This window comes from Pristis pectinata, chromosome 34 (assembly GCF_009764475.1).
Source record: "Pristis pectinata isolate sPriPec2 chromosome 34, sPriPec2.1.pri, whole genome shotgun sequence".
Taxonomy (NCBI): Eukaryota; Metazoa; Chordata; class Chondrichthyes; order Rhinopristiformes; family Pristidae; genus Pristis; species Pristis pectinata.
This window is the reverse complement of record NC_067438.1, coordinates 7,499,145-7,520,077: the sequence shown is the minus strand read 5'-3', so window position 1 is coordinate 7,520,077 and position 20,933 is coordinate 7,499,145. Positions and strand designations below refer to the sequence as shown.

At 48.8% G+C, this 20,933-nt stretch overlaps 1 protein-coding gene across 1 annotated transcript; it reads left to right on the top strand.

The window, feature by feature from the left end:
* The first annotated feature begins 4,316 nt into the window (after positions 1–4,316).
* LOC127586034 (nurim-like) lies at positions 4,317–20,286 on the top strand. Its single transcript, XM_052043804.1, has 4 exons — positions 4,317–4,509; positions 13,720–13,922; positions 15,398–15,574; positions 17,475–20,286. Exons 1-4 carry the CDS (start codon positions 4,356–4,358, stop codon positions 17,790–17,792), a joined length of 852 nt encoding a protein of 283 aa, XP_051899764.1. The 5' UTR covers positions 4,317–4,355; the 3' UTR covers positions 17,793–20,286.
* Positions 20,287–20,933: the final 647 nt, after the last annotated feature.

Here is a 20,933-nt window from a genome sequence, read left to right as displayed (position 1 = left end):
GGACAGTCAGAGACTTTTTCCCAGGGCGACAATGGCTAACACGAGGGGACATAATTTTAAGGTGATTGGAGGAAAGTATAAAGGGGATGTCAGGGGTGAGTTTTTTTACACAGAGAGTGGTGGGTGCGTGGGACGCACTGCCGGCAGAGGTTGTGGGAGCAGAGACATTAGGGACTTTTAAGAGACTCCTAGTCAGACACATGAATGATAGAAAAATAGGGGGCTATGTGGGAGGAAGGGTTAGATAGATCTTAGAGCAGGATAAAATGTCAGCACAACATTGTGGGCCGAAGGGCCTGTACTGTGCTGTAGTGTTCTATGTTCTATACCTCTCGAAGAATAAATAATAATTGAAAACAAAAGCATGAGCAGAGGCCGCAGCTGGGGCCCGGACCATTCTCTCCAACGACGTTAAGGACGCGTGTATGTGCCATGTCTACGGGGCGTGGTTGTTGAGAGTGCCACTCCAGAATTGGTCAAATTTCGATGCACGTTCTAATTGAGCGAGAACAAACTGACTGAGTCCTTCGCACGCAGGGAACAGTTTAATCTGCTGCGAAATTAAACGCGTCGATGCAACACTGCGTTCAGAAAATGAACCACCCCGACCCACAACTAACATCAACATTCCACCAGGCCCAGATGGACCTCGACACGGTGCAGAATGACTATAATTGTGCAAAGATCCAGGCAAGATTTGGTCGCCGAATGAGTGACCGTCTGGGAATATTTACTGGGGCGGGGCTTGTGGATCGCTCAACAGACGGAAAGCCGAGGGGAAGAGTGAAGCGGCGGGTAGAGCCGCCGCCCCACGGCGCCAGAGACCCGGGCTCGGTCCCGACCTCCACCGCTGTCTGTGCGCGTGGGGAGTTTGCAAGCTCTCCCTGTAGCCGCTTGGGTGTCCACCGGGGTGCTCCGGTTCCCTCCCACATCCCAACCACGTGCTGGTCGTTGGGTTAATTAGCCGCTGGGAATTGCCCCCTAATGTGTGGGTGAGGGGTAGAATCTGGGGGGGCGTTGGATGGATAGAGTTGGATAAATTGGATAGATACATGGACGGGACAGATCTGGTGGGTTATGGACTGGGTGCAGGTCAATGGCACTAGCGGAACAAAGTTTCGGCACAGACTAGAAGGGCCGAATGGCCTGTTTTCTGTGCTGTTAGTGTTCTATGGTTCTAGTGTAGGATTTGTGGAAATGGGCAAATGATGGTCGGCACGGTGGGTGACGGGCCTGTCTCTGTGCTGCATTGATTCTGAATGGGTGAATTTCAGGTTGTGAAGGTGTGACCGGTGGGGTCCTTCAATCGGTGCTGGGGACCCAGTTGTTCACAGTCCATATCGATGATTTGGATGCATGGATCCAGTGTAATATGTATCCAAGTTTGCGGGTGATTACAAGGTCGGTGGGAGCTAGAATTTGACTGGGTGGGGGGGATGCCGAGAGGGTTCAGCGAATGGGCTGAAAGATGGGAAGTTATCAACTGTGGTAGATAAATAGGACGGCAGAGCATGTTTTAAATGGTAAGAGATTGAAAGATGACGCTGCCATGTACACAAATCACTCGAAGATAACATGCAAGTACAGCAGGCAAATAAACAGTATGTCGGGCGTTATTGCAAGGAGATTTAAGTACAAGGATGGAGACATCTTGCTCCAGTTATATAGAGCCCTCACGAGACTGCAACTGACATACTGTGTTCATGTATAGTCAAAGAACCCAAGGAACCTATCTACCTTTAACCTATCTACCTAAGGTATGATATAATTGCAAAGAGCAACAGCAGTGAAGGATGACTATATCAAGTCCTGGGCTGGCAGATGAAGCAAACTTGGCCTACAGCCTTGAGTTTAGAAGAATGAGATGTGAACCTCCCCCCCCCCCCCCCCTCAGTACAAGTGTAATGCTTGTCTGGGTGCAGAGTTAATGCTTCCCCTTGGCTGGGATGTATAGAACATGGATCACAAGCCTCAAAAATCAGAGTTCAATCATTCAGGACAAGATGAAAAGAAATGTCCTTAGAAGGTAATGAAAGCTTACCCGAGAGACCTGTAGAGCCCAATAGCTCAGTGTATCCACAACGGGTGTCAATGGAACTTTTAGGTGTTAAGGATCGAAGGATGTGAAATTTGAGGAGGAAAAGTAAATGAGATTTTAAAAATCAGCTCTGAATTATTGATTCCAAAGCAGGCACGAGGGGCTGAATGGCCTACCCTTGCTTATATCCTTCAAGGTCGAGGATGACTTGCTTCCACTCGGAGTTGTGGGTTCGTGAGGTCAACATTGGAAGTGAAGACTCTTCCACAGATGTGGTAAGAGGTTTCTCACAGGGCGGGTGGGTGGATTCTTTGTAAGGTGACGCAGGGCTTCTGTGTATTCCCAGTGCTTGGCCTCAAGATTCTCAATATCATCCGGAAATGCCCTTTCCCCACTTTGAGTGGTCTGTGGCCAGAAGTTCCCAGGAATCAGTGGGAATTCTGCCCCTCTTCAAACATGTCGATGAATCTTCTTTTTTTGTCCATTTGGTAATCACTTCCCATTTCAGAGTTCCAATTTGAATGTCTGTTTCAGGAGGGTGGTGTCGGGCATGGAGATGACATTGGTCTGTCCGATGTAGCCGGCTTAGTGTAACCAGGGACTCGAAACTCGAGACGATGGCCTGAGAGAGGGGTGATTACATTGTTTTGCTTGTCATTCCAGAGAATTTGGAGATATTGCAGATACAATTGGTGGTACTTACCCAGTGGCTAGAAAGGCCTGCTCTAGTAACACGGGCACCAGAAACAGAAACAAGGGCAGGGATCACTGTTGCCCTGTGACGTATGAATTTTGCACCAGATCTTATCTTTTGATATTAAATTACGTTTTTCCTTGGTTGACAAAAGGCTGTGCTGGTGCATTGAAGACGGTACTGGTGTTCATCATTGATGACTGTCTTTGCCGAGAGGTAGCTCCTGAGACATGGGATGTGATCCCTCCATTTCCTGCATATTCGTGTGCATATCTTTACTCTGTACTGCTCTGTACTACCTTAATGCACTCTGTACTAACTCAGTGTAACTGCACTGTGTAATGAATTGACCTGTACGATCGGTATGCAAGACGTTTTTTCACTGTACTTCGGTACAAGTGACAATAATAAACCAAACCAAACCAATATCTGAAAGCTTCTTAAATGCCACTATCGTATCTGCTTCCACCACCATCCCTGGCAGCCCGTTCCAGGCATCTACCATTGAACAGATTGAACAGCTTCCCTCTCGTTCTGAAGATTAGTTTCACTCCCACGGGAAGTTTGTTGGGGGTGAGGTGCAACGGCACAGTAACAAAGATTGATAGAAGTGTTGGAACAGTGACGTAGACTTGCTTGCCACCAGTCTGCACAGAGATTGTTGTAGATCCATTCGTTCATACCTTGCACTCCACTGTGGAGCAAACGTAACATGAAAAATTCCTACAGGCAGCCGAATTTGAGAAGAGTGCTCCACAGCCTATCTAAAGTGATGGAGTCAAAAGCTCCAGTGAGGTTGAAGAGTACCATATTTAGTGGCAGTGCTGCTCCCTGCATTTTCTTTGCAGTTGTCTCACGGTAAAGATCATCTCCACTAAAATATATAAAATAAAGAAATGATAGCAAAAAGAGACGACATTTTGAAATTCCATTTAAGGTGCCCGCTTAAGTCATTGCCAAACATAGAAATAGTAAAACAAGAAACAAAAATCTGTTGAGAAAGGCGAGGGAACCAGGATGAATTGGACCCCGCTAACATGAAATGGACAAGATACAATGTTGCAAAATGCCTCCCTCGATATCAATAATTCTATCTCATAAATTAATGACTTTAATCAACAGCAATATGAAACATTCAGTTTAGAAAAATTGAATTGACTCACCACTATCCTCAAACCACTCCCCATTAATCTCAACAACTTTTTTTTCCATATTTTGGGCATTCTTTCATCATGATGTCTTTCTGTCATCATTCCCAAATTCTTAATTCTAATTTTATGGCTGCTGCCTCTTACTCTGGAGTCGCTGCACATCTCCCGATGAAATTCGCACTATCTTCTTTGTTAAATTTGTTCTTTTTTTTTGTAGTAGTAGCTTGTACTTCACAAGTTTCATTTACGAAGAAAAGAAATCTCTTGCGGTTTCCAAATCTACCTCAGAGTTTCTGCCGTTGGTCAAACCGGCGGCCACAATGGCCCCGTGTCGTTCCCAGCGTGCCCCGCGACTGGGAAAGTGCCCTATTCACCACAGTGGGGCATTCCCGCGCAGGCTCAGGCGTGTCCGAAGATGGCCGGCGGGAAGGCGGGAAGCGTCCCATAACCCGGAAGCGTTTCCAGCGTTGCTATGGCCGTGCTACAGTCTGCCGCTCTCGCCTGTGTGTCGCTGGCTAATTTTATTTTCGTCTCCTGGAGCACGGTGCAGTTCATGGCTTTCGTTTCCCTGCGGCAGATTTACCGGGACGGCGGGAGGCCGGGAGCGACAGCAGACCCGCAAACAGGTGGGAGAGACGCCCGGGAGGCGGGAACGACCCGTGAGGCGATGGTGGGGCGGGGGAAGGAGGCTCAGGCGGCCGGTGTGTGCGAATCAATGGGGCTGATCTATGTGGCAGGGAACTTGTGAGATCAAAGCGCGGGGAGACGGTGGAAGCTGCTCCTCTGGCCCTGCAGGGGGCGTCGGAGGGGCGGGGAGGGGAGAGGTTCTGCCCCTCCGGTCCCGTAGGGGGCGCCAGAGGGGCGTGGAGCTGGTTCTGCCCCTCCGGTCCCGTAGGGGGCGCCAGAGGGGCGGGGAGCGGGTTCTGCCCCTCCGGTCCCGTAGGGGGCGCCAGAGGGGCGGGGAGCGGGTTCTGCCCCTCCGGTCCCGTAGGGGGCGCCAGAGGGGCGGGGAGCAGGGAGCGGGTTCTGCCCCTCCGGTCCCGTAGGGGGCGCCAGAGGGGCGGGGAGCGGGTTCTGCCCCTCCAGTCCCGTAGGGGGCGCCAGAGGGGCGGGGAGCGGGTTCTGCCCCTCCGGTCCCGTAGGGGGCGCCAGAGTGGCGGGGAGCGGGTTCTCTCCTCCGGCCCTGCAGGGGGCGTCGGAGGGGCGGGAATCAGTGCTGCCCCTTCGGCCCTGCAGGGGGCGTCAGAGGGGCGGGGAGGGGTTCTGCTCCTCCGGCCCCACAGGGGGCGTCGGAGGGGCGGGGAGGGGTTCTGCTCCTCCGGCCCCACAAGGGGCGGGAATCAGTGCTGCCCCTCCGGCCCCGCAGGGGGCGCTGGAGGGGCGGGGAAGGGTTCTGCTCCTCCGGCCCCGCAGGGGGCGCTGGAGGGGCGGGGAGGGGTTCTGCTCCTCCAGCCCCGCAGGGGGCGCTGGAGGGGCGGGGAGCGGGTTCTGCCCCTCCGGCCCTGCGGGGGGCGCTGGAGGGGCAGGGAGCGGGTTCTGCCCCTCCAGCCCCGCAGGGGTGGCAGAGGGGCAGATGCCACCATAAATAACCCCTGGTGTGTTAATGTGTGTAAAGGATGACGGGGAGTGGGGGAACCAACAGGCAATGAGGGAGAATGGGCTACAGTGGAGGAATGGGATTACTCTAAGAGCTGACATGGTCTTAATGGGCTGAATGGCCTCCTCAGTCATGAAGAAACAAGGGGCAACAGAAGGTAGATGTCAGATACTGGGGATCCAATACTGATAGGTACTGTGCGGCCCCTTCAGTACAGCAGGGAGCTGTAGAGGGTGAACATCACAAAGCACATGTGCAGTACTGCAGCAGTGAGCAGTTACCAGATGTGGTACATCCTGTGCTTCAGGGGCTGACTGATGGTAGATATGGATACAGCCCTTTCAATGCTGTAGGGTACAGCAAATGGCACATACCAGATATTGTCAGTCCAGTGCTGCAGAGGGCAGATCTCACCTCAAATCTAAACCTTCAGCATTGTAGGAACGGCAGCAGGCAGATGTTGAAACATGGCAGCGCCAGCACTGCAGAGCCCTGATGGGGCAAATACCAGGCACTAGCGCTCTAGTGCTGCAGGGGGCAGTGGTGGCCAAATGTTAGCAAACTATCTCTACTGCATTGGCTCAAGTTCAAGTTTATTGTTGTCATAGGCATACATACACAGTATAAATGCCATGAAAATTAGCTTTTTGCAGCAGCTGCACTGTACATGGCAAGACATGGATAAACACAAGTTAACATAAACTTAACAAATTATACATGCACACAGACAAAATAACAAAATAAATGACAATAGTGCAAGATTAAAGGAGAGAACCAAAATCTAGTCCGAGTTAATGTTTTCATGTCAGTTCAAGAACCTGATTGCAGTGGGGATGAAGCTGCTGTTGAACCCTGAGGTGTGGGTCTTGAGGCTCTTGTACCTCCTGCCTGATGGCAGCATCCAGAGGGGGACATAGCCTAGATGGTGGGGGTCCCTGCTGATGAATGTCGCCACCTTCCTGGGATATCGCCTCTTGTAGATGTCCTCGATGGTGGGGAGAGCTGTACCCTTAATGGAACTAGCTGAGTCCACCACTGTGTGAAGCTTCTTGTGTTCCTGTGCATTAGAATTTCCATACCAGGTCATGATGCAACTACTCAGAATACTTTCCACTGTATACCTGTAAAGGTTTGTCAGAGTTTTCAATGACATACTCTGTCTCCTTAAACTTCTAAGAAAGTTGAGTGCTGGTGACCCTTCTTCCTGGTTGCATCTATGTGCTGGGCCGCCCAGGATAGGTCCTCTGAAATGTTGACACCCAGGAACTTGAAGCTGCTTACCCTTTCCAAAGTCAAAGTCGAGTTTATTGTCATATGCACAAGTACATGTACGCACAGATGCAATGAAAAACTTACTTGCACCAGCATATAATGCACATAGCATTATATAAGAAGCATTCATCAGAAAAACATAAAGGTAAACTATGCACAGTTTTTACAAGAAAGAACACAATTAGAACAAAAAAACCAGTCCACAACTTTCGTTGGGTAACAACGGGCAAGTGCAGACTCAATACTGCTCCTCTGGCACTGCAGGGTGTAGCAGTTGGCAAATACTGACCCTGTCTGTGTTTGTCAGGGCAACAGCAAGCACTTCCGGCCTGTAAATGACCTCCAGAAGCACCATGTGCAGTGCTAGGGCTATGCTGTTGTTACAGTGACCCTCCAGCATTTCAAAGGCAAACACGAACGTTCCGGCACGTGGGCATTAGTTGTTTGGGATTAGTATCAGGCTGATATCAAATATTGACTGCCCGATACAGCATTGCCAAAATGAGCCCCACAGTATTACTTCTGAACTAGAGTCCAGGAGCAGGGACTTCATATTACAACTATACAAGACGCTGGTGAGACAACACTCAGAATATTGTGTGCAGTTCTGGTTGCCCAGCTATAGGCAGGATGTCATTAGCTAGAAAGGGTGCAGAAAAGATTCACAAAGATGTTGCCAGGACTGGAGAGCTTGAGTTGCAAGGAGATTCTGGATAGGCTGGGACTTTTTTACTTGGAGTTTAGGAGGCTGAGGGGTGACGGTTATAGAGATTTATAAAATCACCAGTGGTGTAGATAAGGAGGATGATCACAGTCTTTTTACCAGGGTAGGGGAGTCTAAAAGTAGAGGGCACAGATTAACATGTGAGGAGAAAGATTTAAATGGTCCTGAGGGGCAAGATTTTCCACACAGAGGGTGGTGGATATATGGAACGAGTACCAGAGGAAGCTGTCGAGGCGGGTACAATTACAACGTTTAAAAGACACTTGTATGGGTACATGGATAGGAGAGGTTGAGAGTGATATGGGTCACACACGGGTAGATGGGACTAGCTCAGGTAGACAACTTGGTCAGCATGGATGAGTTGGGCCGAAGGGCCTGTTTCTGTGTAACACTATTACTCTAGATGGGGCAGAACAGCCCAATGCTGAACTTTGACCTCTCTCAGAACACCCCCCCCCAATACCCATCCAGCAGTAAGCAACCATTTCACCCAGATACAAAATGTGGCATATCTTCACCAATACCATTTGAGGTCAACAGTGAGTGAGTGAACCAGGTTAGAGGAGGTGCACATGAATATCTGCCTAACCTGGAAGGGCTGTTTAGGTGAGATGAAATAGAGATAAGATATCTTTATTAGTCACATGTACATCGAAACCCACAGTGAAATGCATCTTTTGCATAGAGTGTTCTGGGGGCAGCCCACAAGTGTCGCCACGCTTACAGCGCCAACATAGCATGCCCACAACTTTCTAACCCATACGTCTTTGGAATGTGGGAGGAAACCGGAGCACCCGGAGGAAACCCACGCAGACACGGGGAGAACATACAAACAGACAGTAGCAGGCGCTGTAATAGCGTTACACTAACCACTACACTCCCTGATTGGTGGTGAGGGAGGAGGTGTATGGACAGGTGTTACACCTACAGTTGCAGGGAAAAGTGCCAGGGACAGGGAGTGGTGAGTGGGAAGGAATGAGCGGACCAGGGAGTTTGTCAAACACAGGCAAATGGAACTGGCGCAGATCACCATCTGGTCAGCATAGATGAGTTGGGCTGAAGGGCCTGTATCTGTGCTGTATAACTCCATGAGTCTCGTGACGTTGTCATTGTTACAAATTGTTAACACGGCTGCCCCTGGTGGGATTTGAACTCGGATCACCAGATTGCTAGTCCAGTAACTTGCCAGTGGGCTGCTGCTGTATCATACTGTGAGTAAGAGCTTAAAATCATAAGGAAAGGCTGTGGATTCACTCTCTGGAATGAAGCTTGGCTTTCTGTGGAATGGCACAGTGCTGCTACAAGTAGTACAGCTGCCTCATAGCTCCTTGGGTGCTGTCTATGTGGAGTTCGCATGTTCTTCCTGTGACAGTGTGGCCTTCCCCTGGGTGCTCCAGTTTCCTCCCACACCTGTTGTTTGGTAGGTTAAATGGCTGCTGTAAATGACCCCTTGTACAAGTGGCTGGTAGGAGAATGAGCAAGGGTTAGTGGACATCTGAGGGGGAAGAGTTGATAAGGAGAAACAAAGTAGGGGAATGAGAGCTGGCGTGCATTCAATGGGCCAAATGGCTGGCTCCCATGTAATGTGGAGAACACAGATACAAAATAATTGTAGCCGTTATTGTAGTAAAGCATCCCAGGAGTCTTAACAAGAAGTCTTGCTGTACAAAAAAAAAACGCAACTGAATCATTTTTTGGTCACCCTATTATCGGAAAGATGTTATTGAACTCAAAAGAGTGCAGAAGGGATGTTGCCTGGACTTGGGGGCCTGAGTTGCAAGGAGAGGTTGCACAGACTAGGATTTTATTCCCTGGAACATAGGAGATTGGGGGTGACCTGATAGAGATGTATGAGGGGCATAGACAGGGTGAAAGCTCATCACCTTTTTCCCAGGGAAGGGCTGCTAAAAACAAGACCAGAGGCGAGAGAGTTAAAAAGGACATCAGGGTCAGCTTCTTCACGCAAAGGGCGGTGCGTATTTGGAATGAGCTGTCAGAAATAGTGGTTGAGGCGGGCACATTAGCAACATTTAAAAGCCATCTAGATAGGAGAGGGTTAGAGGGCTATGGGCCAAACGCGGGCAGATGGGACTAGCTCACTGGGCAACACTGCCGGCTCGGACACGTTGAGCCGAAGGGCCTGTTTCGATGCTGTATGACTCTATTAGTGGAAGTGACAGAAAGGTTGGTCGAAAAGACGCTTTGTAATGAACATTTGAAAAGAGGAAAGTGTGAGATGATGAGAAAATCTTTGGCTCACAAGAAGGGTGGGGTGGTGAAATCTATGAAGGTCTTGGCACAAAAACAGTACTGGAAATATTCAGCAGGTCAGGCAGCATCCGTGGGAAGAGAAACAGTGTTAAGGTTTCAGGTTGTAGACCCTGTGTTAGAACTGAAACAGGAGACAAAAGATGCTGCAGGGGTGATGGGGAATATCTTTGATAGGGCAAAACCTTGGGGATAAGCTGTAAAGAAGGTTACCTGGTCAGTGAGTGAATGGGAGCAGTTGGAGAGTGAGAACATAGACAAAAGGATGTAGGAGTTGTGTAATGCAGAGCAGGGAGACATGGCCTGGCAGGTCAGGGTGGACATGTTCTCCACTCCCAGAGAGAAAGAAAATGTGGTCGGAGAGAAAAAACAAGGTAATCCCAGAGATTCTGCAGATGCTGGAATCCAGAGCAACACACACAAAATGCTGAAGGAACTCAGCAGGTCAGGTAGCCTCTGTGGAAGGAAATAAACAGTCGACGTTTCAGGTCGAGACCCCTCATCAGCCAGTCCCGAGGACTACAAGACGTAGTTGAGGCAAGTGCCAGTGAAAGGAAGGTGGGTAAACAGGTGTAGGGAGAAGAAAGATGGGTTGCAGCAAGCTGAAGTAGAGGAGAGGAAGTTTGTCCAGAGCACAGCCTCTAGCCTGGGGGTGCCCTGTATATAAATCCTTTGTGCTTCCACACATCCAACATTATTGGAAGACACCCAGAACGGTGGGAGGGACTGTTGTAAAGAAATCGGTCCGGCTTGTGGGTCTGGATTTGCCGAGACACTCGGGGTTCAGTTGGGCGAGTTTAACGATAAAGGAGCCAGCTGATTTCGCATTGGCTGTAAGAATTAGTGAAAATTAAGGCAAAGTGTGGAGTGGATCAAGTTGGAGAGCCCTTGAAAGAGTTGGCGCAGGCAGCAGGACACCTATCACAGGAGGCTGATTCGATCTCTCCATTTAATCAGCAGGTGCATTTATTTCCCTCTGTGTATTGAAGGTACCTTCCCACGGCACATCATGGAAGACAGACATTTAAAGCGGAGCCCAGTGACTGGGAACGAGCTCCAGTTGCAGCTTCCTGAGCAGACTTGGCTGGGAGGATGTTTTCAGAATTGCTCACGCACTTGCACTCAAACCTGTTCGTCTGCCGCCGCCCCCGTCCCACCACCATGCCTCTGATCTATTAACCTCCCTGTTCCCATCCTCCCTCCCTTCGTCCCCAGGTCCCTGTTAGGTCCATCTGGAGGGCTGGCTCCCAGCTCCCTGTCAGCCCCTGGGCCAGAGGCTTGGCTCCCAGCTTGCCATCACTCCTACTCCCAGGGCCAGAGGCCACCATACAAAGTCAGAGCAGGAGTAGCCACTCGACCCCTCAAACCTGCTCCACCATTTAGTAAAGTCGTAGTTCATCTGATCATCGTCTCAATTCCACATTCCTGCCCCATCCCAGTAATCTTTCAACCCCTTCGCTTCTCGAGAATCCGTCTGCCTGAAAAATATATTCAAAGCCTCTGCTTCCACCACCCTTTGAGGAAGAAAGTTCCTCAACTCCTCCTTAAATGGGCAGCCCAGTTTCTTGTAAACAATGCCCTGAAACTCTAGGTTCTCCACATCCATCTCAGGATCTTGTACATTTCATTCAAGTCCCTTCTCACTCTTGTAAACTCCAGCAGATACAAACCTGGTCTGTATAACCTTCCTGATAATGCAATTCACCCATCCCGGATATCGGTCTGGTAATTTTTCCCTCAGCTGCTTCCAACGCATTAACACCCTTGTATTAAGGACACCAATACTGCACGTGGTACTCCAGTTGTAGCTTTACCAGTGCCTGTTTTAACTGAAGGGTAACCTCCCTGCTTTTGTATTGAGCTCCCCTAACAATAATCGATCCACGTGATGCTGGCAGAACTCAGCGGGTCAGGCAGCATCCATGGAGGGAAATGGACAGTGGATGTTTCGGGTTGAGACCCTTCACCTGGACTTGCTCTCCATTTCCCTCCATAGATGTTGCCTGACCCGCTGAGTTCCTCCAGCATCTCATGTGTTGCTCCAGATTCCAGCATCTGCAGTCTCTTGTGTCTTCTCTGTGTCATTTGGAGTTTAGGAGAATGAGGGGCGATCTTATTGAAATGTACCAGATCCTGAGGGGACATGATGGGGTATATATGAAGATGTTTCCAGAAGCTGTTGCCTCTCCGAATTTCTTGCCGTACCTGCCAGGTGCCCGTCGTGAGCGATGCTCCTGGTTCCCATCTCGCTGTCTGTCCCACTCACATTTCTTGTACATCCTTCTACCATGGGTAGGCCATGAATTCCCCCCCCACCCCCGCCACATTTCCCAATAACCTATTCTCTCTCACGTCCATAACTGCCCCCCAGATTCTACCACTCACCCACACACCAGTGACGATTTATAGTGGCCAGTTAGCCTACTGACCCGCGTCTTTGGGATGTGGAAGGAAACCAGGAGCATCTGCAGTCACGGAGAGCGTGCAAGCTCCACACAGGCAGCACTGGAGGACGAGGATCGAGCGTGGGTTGCTGGAGCTGTGAGACAGCAGCACTACCTGCTCTGCCCACGGCCAGGGGCTTCGTGCCCAGCTCCCTGTCAGCTCATCTCCGAGAACCTGTGGTCCAGTACCTGGGAGCCTCGGTGCCAAGAGAACAGACCAGATGTCAGTTCTGGTCGCCCCCATTATAGGAAGGATGTGGAGGCTGTGGAGAGGGTGCAGAAGAGGTTCACCAGGATGCTGCCTGGATTAGAGGGCATGAGCTATAAGGAGAGGTTGGACAAACTTGGCTTGTTTTCTCTGGAGCGGTGGAGACTGAGGGGAGACCTGACAGAGGTTTATAAGATTATGAGAGGCATAGATAGAGTAGACAGCCAGTATCTTTCTCCCAGGGTCCAAATATCTAATAATAGAGGGCATGCATTTAAGGTGAGAGGGGGGTAAGTTCAAAGGAGATGTGTGGGGCAAGTTTTTTTACACAGAGAGTGGTGGGTGCCTGCAACGGGCTGCCAGGGGTGGTAGTGGAGGCAGATACGATAGAGGCATTTAAGAGGCTCTTAGATAGGCTCATGGATGTGCAGAAAATGGAGGGATATGGACCATGTGCAGGGAGAAGGGAATAGCTTAATCAATTCAGCACAAACATTGTGGGAGAAAGGGCCTATACCTGTGCCGTACTGTTCTCTGTTCTACGTGTTCATTCCCCATGTAGGATATGGGCCAGACGTGGGCAAATGGGACTAGCTTGGATGGGACTAGCTTGGATGGGCATGTACAAATTGGGCTGGAGGGCCTTGTTTCCATGCTATCTGACTGTAACCTGTCAATATTCTCAGTCATTGAGTCATATAGCATGCAAACAGGCCATTCTGGCCACCACAGAGAATGGAAGGATATGGACATTGTGTAGATCTCTTTATTAGTCACGTGTACATCAAAACACACAGTGAAATGTGTCTTTTTTGCATAGGGTGTTATGGGGGCAGCCCGCAAGTGTCACCACACTTCTGGCGCCAACACAGCATGCCCACAACTTCCTAACCCGTACGTCTTTGGAATGCGGGAGGAAACCGGAGCACCCGGAGGAAACCCACGCAGACACGGGGAGAACATACAAACTCCTTACAGACAGTGGCCGGAATTGAACCCGGGTCGCTGACGCTGTGACAGCGTTACACTAACCGATACACTACCGTAGGCAGGAGGGGTTAGTTCACTTGGGCATTTAATTACTAGTTTAATTAGTTCAACACAACATCGTGTGCTGAAGGGCCTGTTCCTGTGCTGCACTGTTCTATATTCTAGGTCAAGCTCCAGGCGGGAGGCCGGCTTGCCGGGCTGTCTTCTTCACCTCTCGGCCTGGGGTGAATTTTTCTCCCGTTGCCTCTTGGATCTGACGGTTGTTTGCTGTGCTGTTGGTGTACTGAGCCGCCTGTTGTTTAGCTGCCTGACCAGCTGTGATCATTCTCCTAGATGCACACGAACGCATGGATTGGGGGTCCGCCCTCGGAGACCGGGAAGTTCTCCTGACTCTCCTGTTCAATTTGGCACTCCTTATGTTCTTTATTCTGCAACACAGCCTCATGGCAACAGAGACGGTGAAGAACTGGACGCTGGCTGCCTTCGGAGTGCTCCAGAGATCGCTCTATGTATTCTGCACAGCAGCTTCTCTTCAGGTAAAGTGACTGATCATTCAGAATCAGCTTAGTTTATTGTCTCGTACAATGAAGTTCCTTGCTCTCATGAACTCACAGAGTAAAACAGTGTACGTGGTGATAATAAATACAACAAATACAGCAACGAGCACAAAGCAGTAGAATGGTGCAGAGACTGTAGTGCAGTCTGCAGTTGTGCAAAAAGCAATGCTAAAGTGACAATAATGGAATAACCAAGAGAGATAGAATTAAGAGTCCGAGAATGTGGCTGCACCACCGGGAAGGGGATGTAAAGAGGTGATTAGTTCAGAAGTCCAATAGTGGGGGAATGAATCTGTTCTGGAGTCTGGATGTTCGGGCTTTCAAGCTCCTGTATCTTCTCCAACAGCAAAAACCTAATCCAGAACCCAGGCTATTAAACAAACAGTGGAATATCTCACTGCTTGTTGTGAGGAGAAGTTGCACGGATACTATATCGTTATGTAGCATCCGCTGGTGTCACAAGTCTTCTATGATTCTATTCTACCAGCATTCTAATATTACACTGTTGCAGATCAAGTTATTGCTCAGACAGTAAATCACATTAATCTACAAAGAATATTATATAACTGTCACTGTAGTATTGCCTGTCCCATATCAGAAGTCTGCCAAGATATTATCTGACACTGTTCCAATTTCAGGATATTCTGGTCACTGTAATATTGCATTCCCAAAGTAGAATATTTAAATTCAGTGTAATACACACTGTCCCATTTTAGAATATTGCCCTAACATTATTCTGACAGCACAAAGTATGTTATACAATCACTGTAAGATTGCACAGCCCCATACTAGAATATGACACATTCATAGTAATATTGCAGACTTGTGTTTGAATATTGTACAGGTATCATATCATTTGTTCTTTTAGAATATAACAGATTCACTGTAATATTGTGTTTGCCCATATTAGAATATTGTACAGACATGGTCACACTGTCCACATATTAGAATATTATCAAGTTTATAATATAACATTGGAAAAAGGCAGAATATTGTGTGTATTCTGACAGAACAATAGAAAATACTATACATTCACTGTAATATCGCACTTGCATAGTGTAACATAGTCACTGTAATATCACACTGTCCCATGTGAGAATATTGTGTGTACCTCATTCCGTTCTGTCAGAATGTTATACATTCACTGTGATATCGCACTGTTGCATGTTAGAACATTATACAGTCACTAATATCACTGTCCCATGTGAGAATATCGTGCATAATATAAATCATACTGTTCTGTCAGAATATTATACATTCACTTTAATATCACATTGTTCCATGTTAGAATTTTGTACTATGACTGTAATGATGTTATGTTGCATATTCAAATACTAAACAGACATTCTAATGTCAGATCATCCAACATCAGAATAATACAGTATATGAACATACTAATATTGTATGTTTGCCTCCTCTACCTCGCCAGTCTAATTGTCTTCATTATCCCACAGCTGCTGATGGGGTACTGGAAGCCAATCCAGACTGCCCCCTTGCTGTGGAACGTCTGCAGGGAGCCCTACGCTACCTGGTTCCCACTGATCTGCTTCATTGTTCACATCATTGCCTGGCTGATCATCTTCAGCATCGTCCTCATCTTCGACTATGCCGAGCTCATGGGCCTCAAGCAGGTGAGTGACAGGCACTTGATAAGTCAGGTGCAGTTCTGCAAGGTCCGGTGATAACACCCCAACATCTGTTATTGATCCTCAGTACAGCAGTCATCAGGAGATTGGTTGTGCTGAGAGACCCCTGTGTGGCTGCCATGAAAAACAATCTGATAAATGCAGGAAACCTCTTTCCCACTTGCAGGGTCTGGAGGGGAGGCGGGTTAAACTGTACGTAACCAGCAGAAACCCTGAAGGCATCCAGTTGTAATACAGTAATTGTGGAAGTACTATCAGGTGTCTACAGTATTGGTGTGGACTCAGGGAGGCAGCACAGTGGCACAGCTAATGAAGCTCCTGCCTCACCACTGAAGCGACTCAGGTTCAATCCTGACCTCCGGTGCTGTCTGGGTGCAACGTTGCACGTTCTCCCTGTGACTGTGACATTGTTGAAGAGCAGAGAGACCTTGGGGTGCAAGTCCATGGCTCATTGAAAGTAGCTACACAGACAGATCGGGCGATTAAGAAGGCTTATGGAATGCTTGCTTTCATTAATCAAGGTATTGAGTATAAATCTACACCCTTGCTTTCTGACCCCTCAACAAAGGCAAATGAGCTCTATCTAGGTTCCCTTGTAATTCTACACACCTCAACTACATCTCCCTGCAGCCTCCTCTGTTGCAAACAACGTCAGCCCACTTGATGTTTCAGGCGAGATGTTGAGATGTTTCCACTGGCCGGAGAGCCACAAACAAGAGGACAGAGTTACAGGATAAGGGCCCAGACATTTGAAACTGAAATTTCTTCTCTCAGAAGGCAGTGAATCCCTGGAATTCTCTGCCCTGAGGATGGTAAATTGGTTTATTATTGTCACACGTACAGTGCCTGATCGCTAGATATATTTAAGATGGAGGTAGATAAATATTAGAAAGATTCAGGGTATTGAGGAACTGGCACAATAAAGGAGTTGAGGCCAGTGTAGATCAGCCATGGTCATACTGAAAGGCAGGGCAGGCTTGAAGGGCTTACTCCTGCTCCTATTTTAAGAGAAGATAAGATATCTTTATTAGCCACATGTACATCAAAACACAGAGTGAAATGCGTCTTTGTGTAGAATGTTCTGGGGGCAGCCCGCAAGTGTCTCCACGCTTCCGGCGCCAACATAGCATGCCCGCAACTTCCTAACCCGTACGTCTTTGGAATGTGGGAGGAAACCGGAGCACCCGGAGGAAACCCATGCAGACACAGGGAGAACATACAAACTCCTTACAGACAGCGGTGGGAATTGAACCCGGGTCGCTGGCGCTGTAATAGTGTTACACTAACGGCTACACTACCGTGCCTTGTGTTCTCCAGTGCTAAAACCTCCCAGTGCTGGCAACACCCTGGTCTTCTCCCCAGAATGAGTAAAGAATTTGGTTAAACTACCAGGATGCTGCCTGGTTTGGAGAGTATGGATTATGAGAGACTAAGGGAGCTAGGGCTTTACTCTTTGTAGAGAAGGAGGATGAGAGGAGACATGATAGAGGTGTACAAAATATTAAGAGGAATAGATAGAGTGGACAGCCAGCGCCTCTTTCCCAGGGCACCAATGCTCAAAACAAGAGGACATGGCTTTAAGGTAATGGGTGGGAAGTTCAAGGGAGATATCAGAGGGAGGTTTTTTACCCAGAGAGTGGTTGGGGCGTGGAATGCGCTGCCTGGGGCGGTGATGGGGGCAGGTACATTGGTCAAGTTCAAGAGATTGTTAGATAAGCATATGGAGGAATTTAAAATAGAGGGATATGTGGGAGGAAGGGGTTAGATAGTCTTAGGCGAAGTTTAAAGGTCGGCACAACATTGTGGGCTGAAGGGCCTGTATTGTGCTGTACTGTTCTATGGTTCTAAATTCGAACCTGTGCTTTACCCTCCTGCCGCCCCACAGGTTTATTACCACTGCCTTGCCCTTGGGGACCCAATGGAGCTGAAGTCACAGAGGGCCCAGCGCCTTTACAGCCACCTGCGGCATCCGGTCTTCTTGGAGTTCCTGGTCATCCTGTGGCTGGTGCCGAGCCTGTCCCTGGACCGGCTGCTGCTCTCCGCCACCTTCACCCTGTACCTGATCTGTGGCCACGGTCTCGACCAGCAGGACTACCACTACCTGCGCTCTCAGCTCAACAAGAAGTTCGAGATCTTCTCCCGGGAGGAGGCGGCGTACGCCCACCCAGCCAATCGCAACGGGATGGGCGAGCATCAGGAGTAACCAGGGCAGCCTGGCCGAGGACCTTCCTATCGATCGCCACTGTTCCTCCACCGTCCCGTTTTCCCCCCCCCCCCTCCCCCCAGCGCCCCCCAACAGCAGATAAACAGGACTCGTTTTATACAGAGAATGAGAAACGTAACAGTCTGGTGAGAGACTTCAGCTGTTTCCCCTCCTCTGTTATCGCCCTGGGTCCTACCCCTGCTGTGGACGCACGGGTTGCCCGTGGAGTAAAGCCGCGTTTATTCTGCCTCAGCGATGTGCCTTCGACCACTGGCCCCCAGCCAAGCCCTCACTCCTGCTCCCGTGCCGTATCAATGCTTTCCCGCAGCCAGCAGACGGGACAAACTCGACTCTCATCCATGCTGGACAGGCTCTGCTCAAACAGGAAAGTTTCTGCAGAAGAACCAGTAAAAAGTGTTGCAAACAGTCTTACGGAGGAGCTGGGCGTTGAGTTCCTCCAGCGGCTGGTCTGTTGCTCCAGGTTCCAGTATCTGCTTGTGTCTCGTGTCTCCAGTGAAAGGTGTACCTTAGTTAACTTACGACATTCAGCCCATTGTGTTGGTGACCATCACAAAAGAAGTACCTGGCCTGATCTCGCCTTCTGGCACTAGGTATGCAGCCTTGCAGGTCACTGCTCTTCCAGTACCCTTTGAGGAACTTTTTAAACATGGTGAGAGTTTCTGCCTCTTTTCCCCACTCCTCCCCCTGTCCGGCCAGTGACTTCCGGAGCCCCCACTGCCTTCCAGGTGAAAATAGTTCTCCTCATCATCCCTCTAATCCTTCCACTAGTTACATCAGACCCATGACCACTGGATTCGAGACAGAGTGAGAGGCCGCTGGTATAACTGTCCATCAACTCTGGTTCAACTGGGGACTTGTGTTCAACTGGGAAGAGTGAGCTAGAGTGTCCCAGCTACACCGATTCCTGGATCAATAGTGTTTGAAGCCTCCCTGCCAGTGAGAACCTATGTCTCACCCACAGTAACATGAAACACTGTCAGAAAACCTGATATTTTTATAAGAATTTTTATATTAAAAAGATTCATATCCTTAGAAAAAGATGCATTCATCATGTTGAAAAATCTAAATTTGCTTTGGATGTTGAGTTGTGGAATTCAAGGAACGTTATGATTTTTTTTATTGGAAAAATATACAAAGCCATAAAAAATTGCAAACCTATAATCCAGTCCATATCTGTCGTCATTCACAATGCCTGATGAATCGTTCTGCTTTCTCACTAGATGTTATCAGTGTGTTGCCCATCTACGTCATGTTAGTAAGTGTGTAAAGGAACGTTGTTTCTGTTTGTTGAGATCACAATGTCCTATCTGATTTTGCAGATCTCAGTAGGATGAGGGCGTCTGAGAGGACTTTCCAAGAAACTAAGGAAATTGTGACTTCTTTTAAAAAAAATTTGCAGGTTTCTCTTTGAAAGGATTATGCTTAAAATCATCTGCAACATACAGTACGTCCTTAATATGGTGCATCTCATTCCATTGCAGTTTCAGATATACCATTCCTCAGGATGATGTGCTTTTTATCCCAGGGTCACAGGAAGGCAGTAATGTTCCCTGCAGAATGTAACAGACCTTTGTGAGAGCCCCCCTAATGGACGGCAGCATTGAGGAGGGAGCAATAAATCCTGGGAAAGGATGGGAAGTCCAGTGGGGATCTGTTCTACAAGTTGTAGCAGTGGGATACAGAAATGGGAGGTCAGTGGAAAGAATGGGGCTGAACATTGAGGAAATCTGTTCAAACTCTGTGTGCGTCTGTACTGCACAATATTTTAAAAAAGAGTGGTTCCAAAGTTGGCAGATAATGTGGGTGTTAAATTTTTCCCCTGTCACCCCAAGGTTGCAGTGTATTATTGGAATCCATTTAGCCATTTGACAATATGCGGTGAATCGTTTGAAGTCAACAATTTGGTTGGTCCTGGCTAATCAGCAACCTCACTCCATCAACCTGCCTTCTGATCGTATCACTGAATAAGCTCGGTCAGCAAAAAATCTCGACGGAGATTTAAAGCCCACTTTTGCCCCAGCAGCAGTCAAAAGAGAGTTCCAAACTTTGGCCACATCCACGTGTACAAGTGTTTTCCAACATCGACACTGGCTCTGCTGTGACTCCCCACCAGTGAGAGTGGTTGTGCTCTCTCTGTCTCGGTGTGGGGCGAGAGCTTGGGGTGGCTGGTAAGTCCTCTCGGGCAGGGGGAGTGTCAATTAGGAGCAGGGGTGGATCACCCGGCCATTTGAACCTGCTCCACCAATTCATAACAACATGGCTCATTCCATTGTGATCTCAACCTCATCATTCCCACCCATGCACAGTGACCTTTCACTCCATTGCTCATCAAGAATCTCTCCACCTCTGACAAAAACATTCAAGTTCCAAAGATTCCCGACCCTCTGAGAGAAAGCAATTTGGCTTCATCCTCGTCCTGAAGGGTGCCTCTTGTTTCTAAACGGCGATCCTTCCCCCGTATTCTGGATTCTCCACATCCACCTACATAGACCACTCAGATCTTAAGCACAAGAAAGAGGCCAATCAGCCCCTCAGCCCTGCTCTGCCATTCACTGAGAGCACAGCTGATCCAATCTTGGCCTCAGCACCACCTTCCCTAGGCTGTAACTCAAGGAGTTCGTTGGCCTCCAGCTCGATTCTATCTCCAGCTGGATTGCCTCCACAGCTCTCTGGGATGAAGAATTCCAAGGAGTCACAATCCACAGGGAAGAAATTCCTCCCATCTTATGACACCTTATTCTTAAAACTATGCCTGCTAGCTCTAGCTACCCCTCCAGTCCAGCACCAACCCTGTTAATCCCCTTCAGAAACTTGTACAATTCAATAAAATCCTCTCGGATTCTTCTGAACTCTGAGCGTAGGCCCAACCTGCTTGATGTGTCAGGCACTTCACCCCAGGAAGGAACCTGGGGAGCCTTTCTGCAAAGGTGTGCACCTTTCCTTCAAGAATGTACACAATGCTCTGGGTGTGGTTTAACCAGCGACTTGTAATGTTGCATCAAACCTTCTCTGCTTATAGTCCACACCCCCTTAAATAAAGGTCAGCATTCCAGTAGCCTTCCTACTTGCTCGCTATACCTTCATGCCAATGTTTATGTTTTTTTTTGTGTACTGGGACTC